Source organism: Hippoglossus hippoglossus, chromosome 1 (assembly GCF_009819705.1).
Source record: "Hippoglossus hippoglossus isolate fHipHip1 chromosome 1, fHipHip1.pri, whole genome shotgun sequence".
Taxonomy (NCBI): Eukaryota; Metazoa; Chordata; class Actinopteri; order Pleuronectiformes; family Pleuronectidae; genus Hippoglossus; species Hippoglossus hippoglossus.
The window spans coordinates 29,513,957-29,529,063 of NC_047151.1; the positions used below are offsets into that span (position 1 = coordinate 29,513,957).

Genomic DNA, 15,107 nt, shown 5'->3' on the forward strand with positions numbered 1-15,107 from the left:
GGAAGCTGTGATCAAACAGGAATATAATATTCATGTCTTTAAAAAAGGGCACTTTCTCTGGAGGAAGGAAAAGGGCAGTGGCTCAAGCCCCCTTTGGTGTCTATGTGTGCACATGCCAGCCTCCATCAATTCAATCTCCCTCAATTCAATCGAGCTGCACCAGAGTTCAATCACTCATAGAAACCAGTCCTCTAAATGATCCTGACTGTTTTCATCAGTCTCACAATTATAAAGAAAGTGACACAAACAGGCTCCTGGCTCCGCCCCTTTATCAGGATTCATGCCCAAATTTGATGAGTTTGTGGAAAAATCTGTTTTTAGTTTTCTGGTGTAATTCTGTTGAAAAACAAACAAACAAATAGATAAGGAGTGAAAACAAACGACCAAAAACCTTTATTTAAGAAAGAATCATAAAATCACGATACATAATAATTCATTATCCATGTAATAACCACATTAATATCATGTATAAGACACGAGATGAGTCACGTGGTGTTACCACAGCCTCAAAGGCTCATCACCAAGACGTCCAACATAGTTCAGAGGGTAACAGCAAAAAGAAAATCTATTTATTGCAGAAAAGACAACAACTTCAACAACAGGCCGGCAAAATGGACAAAAGAAGGAAACCCCAACACACCAACCCACAAAGGGTCGTAGGACCTGAGAATCTTCCTTCAACCTAAACCAACATCAGAACTAAAGCTCACAGAAATAAAGCTGCGGAAACTGGACGACTGGACCCATCAGAAAAGAAAAAGAAAAGAAACAACACAACAATACTCTTGCTCTAAAGGTCATGCTGCACAAACTGCTGCTGCTGCAACCGGGGATGGAAAGATAGATACTTCCTGTTTCCTCTCACATACTTTCATCAACCAATCACAGTGCACCTGAGGAGATAAGAAAACAGGAAACCATGAGTAGAAAGGAAATGTGTGGGTGTTTTCCTCTTTATTCAAAAGCATGGTCTTTTAGTTTGAGAGCTGGACTTGCACGTTCAGATTTCGTGGTGTTTTTACTCAAAACCCTGCGCTTGCACTCACACAGCTCCTGCTGGTGCTTAGATTTGCTCTGCTTGTGCTCAAACTCTGCGCTTGCACTCAGATATTTTGTTGCTTGGACAGATTTCCTGTATTTATTAACTACACACTATGGTTTCTGTAAAACTCGCTTGTACGGATGTACTCTGAAGTCGTCCATCTTGGTTGTGTTTGTCACAGTGGCTCTGACCTGAGGCTTCACACCAGGTCTTCCTGCTCCTCTGTGTCTTCTGTCTGTGCTGCAGCAGCGACGTCGTCATACTCAGGACAGTTGTGTGACTGATGGGGGACAGATGAGAAAATATTAAACCTCACTGGACTTTATTCATGAAACCTGCATATAATCACAGTTCATTCAAAATAGTTTGAACGTAGTTGCGCCCCCTGTCCATTCGTTTGTTTGTTCATCAGCAGGATTACACAAAAACACCCATTGGTTTGTGAGCTGCCATTTTGAAGCCTCCATTTTTGACATGTTGTCCAGCGCCATCTTGTGTTTTTGAAACCAGAAGTAACCATATTTGGAGGAGAGGGGGTGGAGCCTGACTCAGGGCCCAAGGACACTGCCCGCCCACCTAAACCTGCGACCTGCACCCAGTACTAGCTGTCAATCACACGGTATCCATGCCCCAATGCCTGCGGTGCTTTATGGTCTGTTTGACTCTAAGTGGATCATTCACTTCACTTTCTAGACCCAGAGTCTACGTCCATTTTAATATACGGTCAATGGAAAGAACCTTTTACATTTTGGGGCAGATTCAGACAAAGTAGCTGATCCAAGAAATGTTTTATCTCTTTCTCTGACATAGTGAGATGAAAACAGTGATATGGAGTCATTCTTTTGGCCTCACTGTCTCTCACCTCTATCATCTCCACAGCTTCATTCGCTTCTGATTTCAAGCTCAGAGTTTTCTTCATCCTGGATCGAAAACAACAACAAACACAACATTTGACAAAATGAACTTCATAACACTGAAACTAGTGTTTGAAGACATTTGAAGAAGACAGTAAAAGAGCAGAGGGTGAACTGATGGATTTGTATTGTTTTACCTCGTCCACAGAGTCCAGACCAGCACTGGAACCAGCACGACCACCAGAGTCAGCCTGAGGATATTCATGATCATCACTGACTTCCCTGGACAACAGACAGGAGACATTAGCAGTGTGGTTAGACTGATGACTCAGTTTGCCAGGTGATGCTGTTGGTCAGTCAGTATTGTTCGTGTGCAATATGATGGGCTTGATATGAGTATTGATGGTTTAAGGTTCTGGAGCAATGAAAAGGAGGGGGGGGGTGTAGGCTGTAAAAGTCAGAGTGCTAAAATCACCTGCTGCAACAGTCAGATGTAAGGTGGCCTTACTACGTCCTCGTGTGTTCTGGGCCTCACACTGATAATTTCCACCATGTTCAGCTGTGATATTAGTGATGGTGAAGATTTGTCCTGATGCTTTTGGTGAGTCCTCGTCCTCCTTGTACCAGGTGTAGATAGCTGCTGGGTTAGCATCACTGCTGCAGGTCAGAGTCACCGAGCTGCCCTCCATGATCTCACCAGAGGGACTCACTGACACAGAGGGAGGCTTCGGAGCGTCTGGTGTAAAACATGCAAGATCATGAAATCAACTCAGAAATATTCATTAACCAAAGTGAAGAACTTTTCAATCTCTGGTTTTGATAAGTGCTTCTTAAATATAGATGATCATCATTAACCCGGGGCGCCAGCACAGACAGAAGCAGGTACTGAGGGTTTTGTTTTCAGCCCGTGTGTGTGAATGTACAAAATAACTCAACACATGAACCAAACCTACTGAATATTATAGTGAATATTAACTTTTGCAGCTGATCGGTCAAAGGTCAGAGGTCAAGATGAGCAAAGATTTGACCCAAAAGACACATTTTCCAAGATATTTCCACAAATAGCAGAGAGACTAAATCCTATACTGATCAGAACATTATTCCCCATCGTATAATGGAAAGATGAGTTATAAGTAATGTCACAAAGAAGTTAGAGATTTACATCAAGCATCCTTAAAACTGCCTATCTGCTGTATTCCTGCCTCTAATAGGACTATAGAGACGACCTGAAGCTTATATACACTGAAAAATAATCTATGATCATATGGTGGGAATGTCGTCACTATGAGTTTAGAAAATGACGTCATATAGTGTAGCTATGCAACAACAGATGTTTTCACCCCAGTCCGTTTGTTTGTTGGTTGTTGATTTTAAGCAAGATTACACAAAAACTACGGAGTCGATTAGCATGAAACTTGAAGGTAGGATGAGGTACGGGTCAGGGAAGAACTCAGGAAAGTTTGGTGTGAATCCAGATAAGGGGGCGGACCCAGGAACTTTCTATAAGATTGCGAGACAGTGCTGGGTTTCATGGATATGTGGATGTTTTCTACTCACACTGGACGTCTAAGTGCAGAGACGTGGAGTTGATCCGTCCGTACTGATTCTCAGACTTGCAGGAGTAGACCCCCCTGTCCCCAGAGCTGATGGAGGAGAGACGATAAACGCCCTCTGGTCCTTGAAGCAGAGTTCGGTTCTCCTTGTACCAGGTGTAATTAGCTGCTGGGTTAGCATCACTGCTGCAGGTCAGAGTCACCGAGCTGCCCTCCATGATCTCACCAGAGGGACTCACTGACACAGAGGGAGGCTTTGGAGCGTCTGTATGTGTGAAAACAGAATGATGATAACAGATGACAGACATTGTGTTTAACATTTGGGGACATATATGGTACGATGTGTTAAAGTCGAAGGTTCTCAGGTGAGTGGAGGCACTGAGTTACAACAGCAAGGTTGTTAAACTGACACAGGTAAATTCTCCTTGTTGTTAAGTGAGAGGTTTTTCTCAATGATTTCCTGTTGCACTACTGTTTCCAGACTCCCCTGAATGTCCACAGATTTCCAAACCAGAGTCCAGTTTGTAACGTGGACTTAAACGTGACATATTATGACCCTTTTCCACAATTAGACAGAGTTTCTTCCTAATGAAACGTGTGAAGAGCCCTGTTCAGAGTGGCCTGTTTGTGGGCGTGTCTCTTAAAATGTTTCTGAGCCACTGCTCCCCCTGCTGGGAGGTGTATGTGTGACGTGTGCACAGGAGCAGGGTTTTGTTTTCACCACTGTCTGTCTGCTGAGAGCTGTTTGCTCGTCACGTGAATGTGCACAGTGAAGGAAATATCTTTCAAGTTTACTGAGGATGGTGAAAGCTTTATGGATGTTTTAACAGACGCTGGGTGGATTCCTCTTTGTGCTGCTGATGGTCTGACTGTGAATATTTATGGGGCAGAAGTCAAACGACCCATATCTGCACATTTAAAATGTAAAGGACAAAGAATGGGACAGATTCAATATCTCTTCACTTAATAACCTGTGTTTCACTCACATGTCACAGTAATAAAGATGTTTGCTGAACTCCTTCCCAGCTCATTCTCAGCTGTGCAGTAATACTCTCCAGAGTCTGACGACCGGATGGAGCTGAGGACAAATTGTGTCTCTTCACTGGGAGGTTGAACTCTTTTATCTCCACTTCTCTTGTACCAGGTGTATTTAGCTGCTGGGTTAGCATCACTGCTGCAGGTCAGAGTCACTGAGCTGCCCTCCATGATCTCACCAGAGGGACTCACTGACACAGAGGGAACCTTTGGAGCATCTGAAGGATAGTCTATATTAACACACAGGATGAGAATACAATCAAAACACTGTCTGTATTATTTGTTAAAAGTTTAAATTTAAATTATTTCCACATTATTGTAGCTTCATGAGGAGGAGTAAACTCACCCAATGTAGGAGAAGGGAAATGATGTCCTTCTATAGCACAGTGATAGCTGTCTTCAGCATTAACGTGTTGGAGGTAAAAGTATTTTTTTTGTCCAACAAGTTTCTTGTTATTGTACCAAACGTAGGAAAGATGATCAGGGAGCTGACACCTGCTGTGACAGGTCAGCTCTGTCCAGGTAGAATATGGATTGGCTGTTGATCTCCTCACATGTACCTGGAGCTGAGGGTCTGTGAACAAACATGTGATTTTATTTCAACATACACACTGACATTTCAAACTGACTCTAATGTAAATGTTACCTGTGACAGACAGAGTGACTCCAGCTGAACCAGTTAAACTCCAACTATATTGGGTTGTTGTGAACCTGAACTTGTACACAGCTGAGTCGCTCTCTCTCAGGTTAGAGATTCTCAGAGTGCACGTGTTGTTTTCACAGAGATACTCCACACGACCTGAATACTCCGGATCAGTCCTTAGATCAACGTGAATCCCATTACTCTCTTGAATGAACCAGAAAGTCTTCTGAACTGTAGTATCATAGTAATCCCACCAGGATGGGTATTTGTAGGTAGAGGTAATGTCCACTGTTGATCCTCTGAAGGCACAGATCTCAGTAGAAGTGTAACTCACACCCCAGTCAATCAGACTCTCTACCACTGTAACACAGAGCACATCAGAGAATCAGAAGATGAAGTTATACATTTATAAAACTGTTGGGCCATGGTTCTTTGTGAAACCACACTTCGGCCTACATGTTCAGTCAAGAGCCTGAAGCCGCATGTCCCTCCAGGACTCAGTCTCCCAGGAGCCATCAAAAACCAGAGCAAGGAACTCAGTCTCCCAGGGGGCATCAGAGGTGTGAAACCCCCCCCCCCCCCCCCCCCCAGGGACACAGATTTCAACTCCCATTGGTCACTCTGGACCCCATGACCTGTGAGGTCACCGGGCCAATATAAGCCTGTTTGCCCCCTCTTCTCTCTCTTCTGTTCTCTTTCTACACCCCCTCCGCAGAGGGAAGGCTGTTGAGCCTTTTCTCCAGCTCACATCTTCTCTTCCCATCCAACTCTTCGAGAGGAGCACAAAGGTGCAGCTTCCAGCTCATCTCACCAAGGAAACCTCCTCGCCCTCCAAGCTCTACCAACGTCCTAGCAGCGACGCGATGTCCTGCTTGCAAACTTCAGCCAGCAACTGAGCTACACAGCTCAACAGAAACCAGCAAGACGACACAGAACTTCGAACTGCACAGCAACTTCCTTTTTCCCCTTTCCGCGGACGGGTAACACAACTGGGCTTAATAATTATACTAGGCTAAGCAAGACTGTTTATTTGATTCTGTGTGATGTTTATAAGTTTGATTTGTGGTGTTGGGATATTGTGGTTACAAGTTATTGAGAAAGTAATGTTAGTCTGTTATGCTCTTCAGTCCTTCCTTGCATACATCTAGCAACTTTCTCTAATTTGGCACACACACAGACACACGCATAACTCTTCACCTCATTATCTCTACAGGTCGTAAACATTCCAATAGGTGGGGGACGGGTGTTATCTCTTTGGCCAGCCGCCATCTTGAAAGCACGCTGACTCACACAGACACACACACATGTATACACACATACCTATCTTTGTTTAGCAATTAGACCGTTAGTCATTTGTGTTTTTATACTTTATTATATTCATAATAAATGTTTTTCTTTCACAAATGTTTTTTCATTAATGTTGCATAAGTGAATTTTGCCAACCTCTACACTGTCAAGAACTCCATATCCTTCAACTTAGCTAACTATCTATATGGTAATTTTGGTTATAGTTATTAATTTAATTGTTAATCAGAGTTCCAAATTTGTAGTTAGAACCTTTATGAGACTTATTCAATAAATTGGCTATCTTTTCCCTTCCTTTGAAGGGTGGTGCCCCGAGGTAACTTTAATCAATTAAAGTTATTATTTAATAATAAAATATTCATATTTAATATTTTATTTTGATAACCAAATTTATTGAATGCCGAAAGGCACACCATTTCATGGTATCACGTTTAATGCATTATGGCACAACAAAACTAGTTCCATGTATTTTCTCTGGTGAATCACCAGTCGGCAGGTTTTCATTTTAAGATGATGAAGATGCCAAGATGAGGAAACTTTCAGTTCACAAAAAACACAGGGAAGTGCCCTTTAGACTTCAGTGTGAGGGAGAAACACACTGTTGGAGGTGAGGAACATGAGGGACCTTGTAGAAGTTGCTCTTATAATGGAGCAAACTGGCCAATATGGAGGAAATGATCTGTGTCTTTTATGCAGAGTCGACCAAAGATGGACGACACGTCTCCACTTCCTCCCACTCTCCAGAAATGAAGCCAAAATATCCTGGATACCAACGCTGCCATCTTTCACATTTTGAACCACAGTCTGCACAGTAGTGATCTGGAGATGGAGCCACAGTATCAAGGTCCCGCCCATACATGAGCTCGACCAATCCTGAGTCAGCCTCAGCTGTCAATCATGAAGTTTAATCTAATTTTCATTTCATCAAATAACAAATTAAAACCAAACTTATGAGAAACATGAACAATAGAGTGTGATAAGAACGACCTAAAATGACACAAACCATCTTTGAGAGAAAGGTATTTGACTTTTTAGATTGGTCCATGTCCTTCCCACTAACATGGAGGAGGCAGGATGTATGTTCTATACTGCAGCCAGCCACCAGGGGGCGATCACAATGCTTTGGCTTCACTTCTGGGGAGCAGTCATGTCTTCCACCTTTATTTACAGAAGCAGAATACTAGTACTAGTACTACACTAGTTTGTCAGTACTGACAGTAGTATCCCAAGAGTTCAATGTGCCCATGCAGAAACAAGTATTTAAAGACACATGAAGTTATGGTACAATGCATCATCTCAAATACTCCAGCAGATGGTGCTGTTAGTGAAATACTGTAGATTAAACTCACACATTGACGGAGAGCGGAAATCCTCGTGTCCTTTAACAGCACAGGAAACTCTGTCTGCAGGATAAAAAGTATCTGAATAAGATGCTCCTTCAATCATCTGCTGTTGATTCTTGTACCAGACGTAGTTCAGAGGATCAGGAAGACGACAACTGCTCTGACACCTGAGCTCTGCCCAGTTATAAGAGTCACCCTTCACTGATCTGCTCACCTGCACATGCAAATCTGTGTGTGAGAATAAGGAATTCATTTTAGTCCAAACTGACAACACACACATGCATATAAAAGTGCACAGACACACTCAAGTGAACCAAACAAGATGTAGGAAATACATGAATGAATGTTCAAATGTAAATGTTACCTTTGACAGACAGAGTGACTCCAGCTGAACCAGTTAAACTCACAGTAGGTTGGTTTGTTGTGAACCTGAACTTGTACACAGCTGAGTCGCTCTCTGTCAGGTTAGAGATTCTCAGAGTGCACGTGTTGTTTTCACAGAGATACTCCACACGACCTGAATACTCCGGATCAGTCCTTAGATCAACGTGAATCCCATTACTCACTTGAATGAACCAGAAAGTTTCCTGAACTGTAGTATCATGGTTATTAAATGTGGATGGGTATGTGTAGGTACAGGTAATGTCCACTGTTGATCCTCTGACGGCACAGATCTCAGTAGAAGTGTAACTCACATCCCAGCCATTCTCACACTGTACCACTGTAACACAGAGAATCAGATTCATAACGACACCAGAGAACACTTAGTTTACTTTTTACTTTCTGTAGAAAAGAAACACATTTCCATGAGCAGCATTCCATAGCATTTCAACTGATGACTCCACACACTGATGACAATTCCTGCATCGAGAGGAGAGGAACTCAGTTATGATGATAATAATAATAATAATAATAATAATAATAATAATAATAATAATAATAATAATAATAATAATAATAATAATAATAATAATAATAATAACATGTTTCAGCCTCTGTAATACTTTGAGCTGTAGACGATAGAAACTTCTAAACAAAGGTACAAAATAATACTGATGATAATTCCTTCATATATTTTCTTTCTGCATCACTTTACAGGTGGTGATCTGAAAATGAATGAATGGTTCATTTATATTTTTACTTTCTTTCTCAAACTCACTTCAGGTGAATCAGAAGTCCGAGTGTAAAATAGAGTGAAACATGAATGTAGACGTACAGTACCTGTCACAGTGAGAAGAAGGACAACAAATCCACTCGCTGCTGCAGTTACACTCATAGTAGCTGCTGCTCTCGTCTGTGACTTCAAACAATAAAAACATCCACAGATAAATAATGTGCACAAGATGAAACTCAGTCACATCACAGACACGTCTACCTCCAACACAGAAGAGTCTGAGAATAAAGACAGATTCTGTAAGAGAAAGATCAATTTAAACTGATCCACACCCCCCCCCCCCCCTTCCTTCCTCTTTACACTTACATGCATCCTGAGCCCGATGGTGGAAGATTAAACTGTGGTTTGTACAAACTGTGAATTTCTTCATTTAACAGAGTGTTAGAAACGACTTTAGTGGCTGTTCACACCAAACCTGAATCATCCTCAACTGAAGCTGTAAGCAGCGTTGAACAGGCCTGCCCCCCCTCGATCCAGCCAGTGGACGCAGCGGTTTACTTTTCTCAACCGTCCGACACGGCACGATTGAGAAAGAGTTACAACTAATTACAATTTATAATAATCTTATTGTTATTTGTAACATTTTGACAGTAGCATACATTACAGTTAGCGTTAGCCTAACCTGAGGCTAACTCTACACCTGGTTGAGCTTGGAAATATTTTCAATTATGGGAGAAGAAGAACAACTTTCTTACCTTTACCTTTCGTGACTTCCAAAGAGAGAAGTGAGAGAATTTGTAATCTGGGTTAACCAACCCATCAAGAAAGAAAACAAACCTTTACAAACACTGCACATGTCTATATGTTTTATTTCTTCTGGCTCCGTGAGGCTGTAAAATCCATAAACAACAGATTCATGTTGTGTTTCTTCAGTGTTTGGTGACTGTGCTGTACACTGCAGATGAATCGTCCCCCTCTTCTTCACGTCTTGTTCTGTGAAGGGCAGAATAAACCACTCACACCCACAGTTTTTAACCTCAATAAGTGTAGTGATGAAAATGTTCACGTGTGGAGCTGCTCACCCTGTTGCACTGTCAAATCGAACAGCGCTGTATTCAGCCTCCTCCTCGTCTTCCTCAGTATTTCTCTGGGGTTGAACTCGAGCTATGTTGGAGTAGATGGCATCTGCCCGGTTCTGGGTGAAGCAGACGCTGGCGTAGTGGACGTCATGGAGAGAGAGAGAGAGAGTCAACCCCTAACCCTAACCCTATCATGATCGAGAGGCCAAAAACATGTTTTGTGAGGCCACTGCGACCTTGACCTTCAACCACCAAAACCTCATCAGTTCATCTTTGAGTCCAAGTGATGAACATTTGTACCAAATTTGAAGAAACTCCCTCAAAGGGATCTTGAGATATTGCGTTCACAAGAATCAGACAACGAGACGACCTGAAAACAAGATGCCTGAGGTCACTGGGTGTCACCGGCACTGAGGCATAACAATATCTAGAAACTCAGAATAACATCACCTCTACGCAGAGCAGAGACTAAAGTGACACCTTCACAACAACTGTTTTGTCCAATCAATGATCCAAACTTCACAATTACTCAAAGTAATTTAAGAGAAATGCAGGAAAACCCCAAACATTAAGAAGCTGGAACCACGAGAAAGACTGGAACAATTATTCAAACACTTTTCATACAAACACGATATAACACAAAGTGCTTTCCTGTAAATGTAGATGTACCTGACACAGAAAGAAGGAAGATGACAAAGCAACTCGCTGCTTCTCTCAAACCCATCGTTGCTTCACACGTCTCTGTGGTGCAGCCACATCAGCAGCTAGATTCCACCCTTGAGAAACGATGTTTGTCAGCCAGTCACGATGACAGATAGAAATCATAGATCAGTTAAGACCTTGGCTTCCTTCCTCTTTACATCATTAACATGCACGAACGGACAAACACCAGTAAATCCCCTCGTTAAAATGAAGAAATGTTCTTTTATTTTGGAAATGATGCGTGAACTTATTAAAATATATTTCATGCAAATAACAGTGAGAGTAGTTTTGCAGCCTGACAGTGAATCTAACACTTTCTTTACTTTCTTGAGACTGGACTTAAAAAACATGTTGAATTATTCTTTCTTTTCACCTCATGTTAGAAGTCAGTTCCTGTTTATTTACAGCTCCAGTCCATATGAAGACTGGGTCATAACAATACATTGTAAAAGGTCATAATTATGTAAACTTACATTACTTTAGTGTTCTTTACTCATTTCTCACGAGGATTCAACTCATGTGAGTCAAACTTGTTTTGTCTGATACACGTGTAAAACTGTTCACTTGTGTAGACTGGACTTCATGAGCTCATGCACAGGTGCACGTGAGCAGTAGAGCGACACAGGAACCATCGACTGTTGGGTTAGATGGGCGGAGCCTCCCACTGTGCTCTGGTTGTGCGTTAACGTGGAGTCGGAATAATCAGAAGAATTAGTTCTGGGATTAGTAGACTGGGAAATTCACATGAACTCCACCTCAACTCTGGAGCTCCCAAGACATTCATGGTCTGACCCTTCTCATCAAATCACAATGATGCAGAACAATGATGCAGAATGATGCAGCCTTGAAGAGTGGAGATCAAGTGCTTTGAAATGAAACTCTTCATTTACCTGCGCTCTGTCTTCTGGTCTCTCACCGCACTCACGTTGTTGTGTGAAGGACTTGTTTCTTCTAGATGGGAGGAAAGAAATAAACAGTTGGATGAACTAGAAAACTCCTCCAGAGAAAGAGAGAGAGAGAGGGGGGGGGGGGGGGGGGGGGAGAAAATTTGAATTTTGAAAACTTTTTGTGTATTTACGTCATGTGTTCATGTGTTCAACCCGGTCAAAAGCCTTTTCCTGGTCTATGGAAATAAGACCAGTCTCTATTGCCAATGAACTGGAGAGGTCCAAAACATCTGGAATCAAAGTGACATTGTCACTTATGAGCCTGCCGGGCACACAGTAAGTCTGGTCAGGGTGGATGACGGACGCCATTACCTCCCTCAGTCTGAGGGCCAGAGCTTTGGACAGGATTTTGTAATCTGTGCACAACAGAGAGACCGGCCTCCAGTTCTTCAACTCTTGTAGGTCTCCCTTCTTCGGCAGCAGGGTGATGACGGCCCTCCTGCAGCTCAGAGGTAGCCTTCCATTCTGCAGACTGTCATTGACTACCTCGAGCAGATCCTGTCCTAAGATGTTCCAGAAGGACTTAAAGAAATCAGCAGGAAGGCCGTCTATCCCTGGAGCTTTGCTGCTCTGCAGGCTCATGGTGGCTCTGTGCAGCTCTTCCTTTGTAATGTCTGCGGCTAGCTCCGTGTTGTTGCTCCTGCTTACCTGAGGGAGACCATCCAGAAAGCTGCTGTGCACATCTAGATTACTTGACCACTCACTCTTAAAGAGGTCTCTATAGAAACCGGGAGCACACTTCCTGATCTCAGACGAGTCGGAGACTTCAGAGCTGCTACCCGTTTGTAAACAGTGAATGGTCTTCCTTTGTCCATTTTTCTGCTCCAACCCAAAGAAGAACTGGGAGGGGGCATCCATCTGTGAGATGTTCATAAACCGGGACCTGACCAGAGCTCCCTGTGCTGAGACGCCCAGCAGGTTGGCTATAGCCAACTGTTTGGACTTGAGGGAGTCTAAATGCCCTGGATTTCCTGTAGAAGCTACTAAAGACTGCAATTATTCTACCTGTCTCTCCAGATCCCTCATTGTCCAGGTTAAATCAAACCAATCACGAGTCAGTCTCAGCTGTCAATCATGAACGAGGGATCTTTCATTTCAGCTCTGTGCTGCAGAGAGAGAGCGAGAGAGAGAGAGAGAGAGAGAGAGAGAGAGAGAGAGAGAGAGAGAGAGAGAGAGAGAGAGAGAGAGAGAGAGAGAGGGAGAGAGAGAGAGAGACAGAAAGAGAGAGAGAGAGAGAGAGAGAGAGAGAGAGAGAGAGAGAGAGAGACAGAAAGAGAGAGAGAGAGAGAGAGAGAGAGAGAGAGAGAGAGAGAGAGAGAGAGAGAGAGAGAGGGAGAGAGAGAGAGAGAGAGACAGAAAGAGAGAGAGAGAGAGAGACAGAGAGAGAGAGAGAGAGAGAGAGAGAGAGAGAGAGAGGAGGCAGAATCACACATTAGGTCATAGTTCAAGTAGCAATAACAACTCAAATACGCAGAATAACACGACTTCCATCATCACCACAGCCTAAATAAGAGTTTGGATGTGGACATCTCGACTTCCTTCCACTATCGAGAAATGAATGCAAAGTATCTTGGATATTGATAATGCTGCCATCTTGTGGGGAGGACATCATGGAGCAGCGATCCTGCTGCAGACGCTCGACCAATCACGAGTCAGTCTCAGCTGTCAATCATGACGTCTCAGCCCCTTTTCATATCATCAAATAACGAATTCAAACCAAACTGATCAGAAACATGAACACTTGAACATCAGTGTGATTATTCCAGTAGAGAAATACTTTTATTATGTATTAGTATTAGGAGTAGCAGTAGTATTATTAGTATTATTACAATATAATACACATATAATGCTAAAATAATATAGAATTACAGACACCCTTAATACTACCCAAGATGATGACCATTGTATCAATAATATAAATCACAGAAACAGCAATAATCACTCATGATAAAATACATTTATAATAAAAAAAGAATTAAGTAATATAGAAGAAAATATAAATTCCAGTTCGTGAGGATATTTTTACAAACTGAAGTAAATCTACTGCGTCACATGTCGAACATTCCATCACGTTAAGTTTATACAGCAGCAGAGTCACCTTCTACAATTAAAATGATCCAGTATGTGAATTCTAACACTGTCTGACAAATGGTTTATTTTACTAAAGAATAAATCTGCATTAGTACATTCAATAGTTTCTGATTTTAATAGAAAAACGTCACTTACAGTCAGTTGCCTGTTGTGAAGTCTGTAGATTTTGCTGCTGACGTCCTGATATATATACAGTGTCTCAAAGCCTTGGACTGAAGCATTGTGGGAAACCTTGGACCGTCTGCCCTCGTCAAACACTGGTCAATGTCTCTGTTTGATTCATTTAACTTCACTGTCATGTGAACCAGGTCTTCACTGTGCAAAGCAATGAAGCTTTTAACAGAAAATAAATAGAATTTAATTAAACCCTTGATCACTGACAGTAATAATAACATGAGTAAGTTCTGCAGTTTCTGCTATTTACACAGAGTCAAAGATGTTTATTGTTGAACTCCCCTGAAAGATACAGAGTCTTACACACACATTTAGATATGCATCTATATGTAGACTGTATATGACTATTGACAGGGACATGATATTATAATTTAAAAACAGTTATATTCCATGTTCATGTGTAAACAGACAGAACGTGCACAGCTACAAGCTTTGGGCTGCAGATGTTTTCACGTGCACATCACTGCTGACCCCGTTTCTGAGTCTGATCAGAGAGCAGAGGCCAAATTCAATATTTGATCAGCGACTCTTCCCGTCAGCCTGAGCTCGATATTCAGCTGTAAATCATCCAACAAGCACACAGGTAGTTTTTAAATCAGTTGTGAGGCATATTATAGTTACTGCATTATTTCATTTAACAGAGGGAAATAAACATCAGACTCAGTATCAGCACTAAAGCAAAAAGAAACACATTATAAGACTCCTCCACACACTCGAATCTGTGGAAAGCTCTTTGAACATTAGCAACGTTTCAGTCAGAGATTCTTTGAAGATGTTTTTCTCACTGAGAGTCTGAAGCTTCATGTGTTTGTTCCATAGTTTCATCTGGTTAGTTCTGGTTTCACATTGTAATTCAGGGACTAAAGATTTCAGACACGACGACAGTTGAACCGATTTTTAATCTTATAATTGTCTGAACACTGGACGATTTGGCCAGAACGTGAAACCACAAACTTGCTGACTGTAGGAAACAATCTCACAGTGACGATTGAAATCTCCCAGAAACGCACGAGATTCCTCTTCTTCCGTTGTTTTATGGCGGTGTGGAACACTCGCGTGATTGGACGAGACTTCAGAAGGAAAACAAACATGGAGGCGTGTTCTGTTTTACAGCAAAAAACAGAAAAGAAATGAAAACCACTGATGTCGTCATGGCCTAGAAGGCTGAATTGGCTGATACAGTTTGTAGCCTGAGCTGAAGCTGAGTTTTATTGTTTAGTCGCAG

General features: G+C 42.2%; 1 protein-coding gene across 1 annotated transcript in view; it reads right to left on the reverse strand.

The window, feature by feature from the left end:
• Window positions 1-265: 265 nt before the first annotated feature.
• LOC117764096 (B-cell receptor CD22-like) overlaps window positions 266-15,107 on the reverse strand; it is a 30,499-nt gene continuing 15,657 nt past the window's right edge. The window contains exons 5-10 of the mRNA XM_034589585.1: window positions 3,454-3,714; window positions 2,372-2,632; window positions 2,094-2,178; window positions 1,905-1,962; window positions 1,234-1,322; window positions 266-893 (exon numbers count right to left, since the gene is read on the reverse strand). Of these exons, the coding sequence (XP_034445476.1) occupies window positions 1,242-1,322; window positions 1,905-1,962; window positions 2,094-2,178; window positions 2,372-2,632; window positions 3,454-3,714 (746 nt within the window). The 3' untranslated portion in view covers window positions 266-893; window positions 1,234-1,241. The remainder of the gene's footprint in view (window positions 894-1,233; window positions 1,323-1,904; window positions 1,963-2,093; window positions 2,179-2,371; window positions 2,633-3,453; window positions 3,715-15,107) is intronic.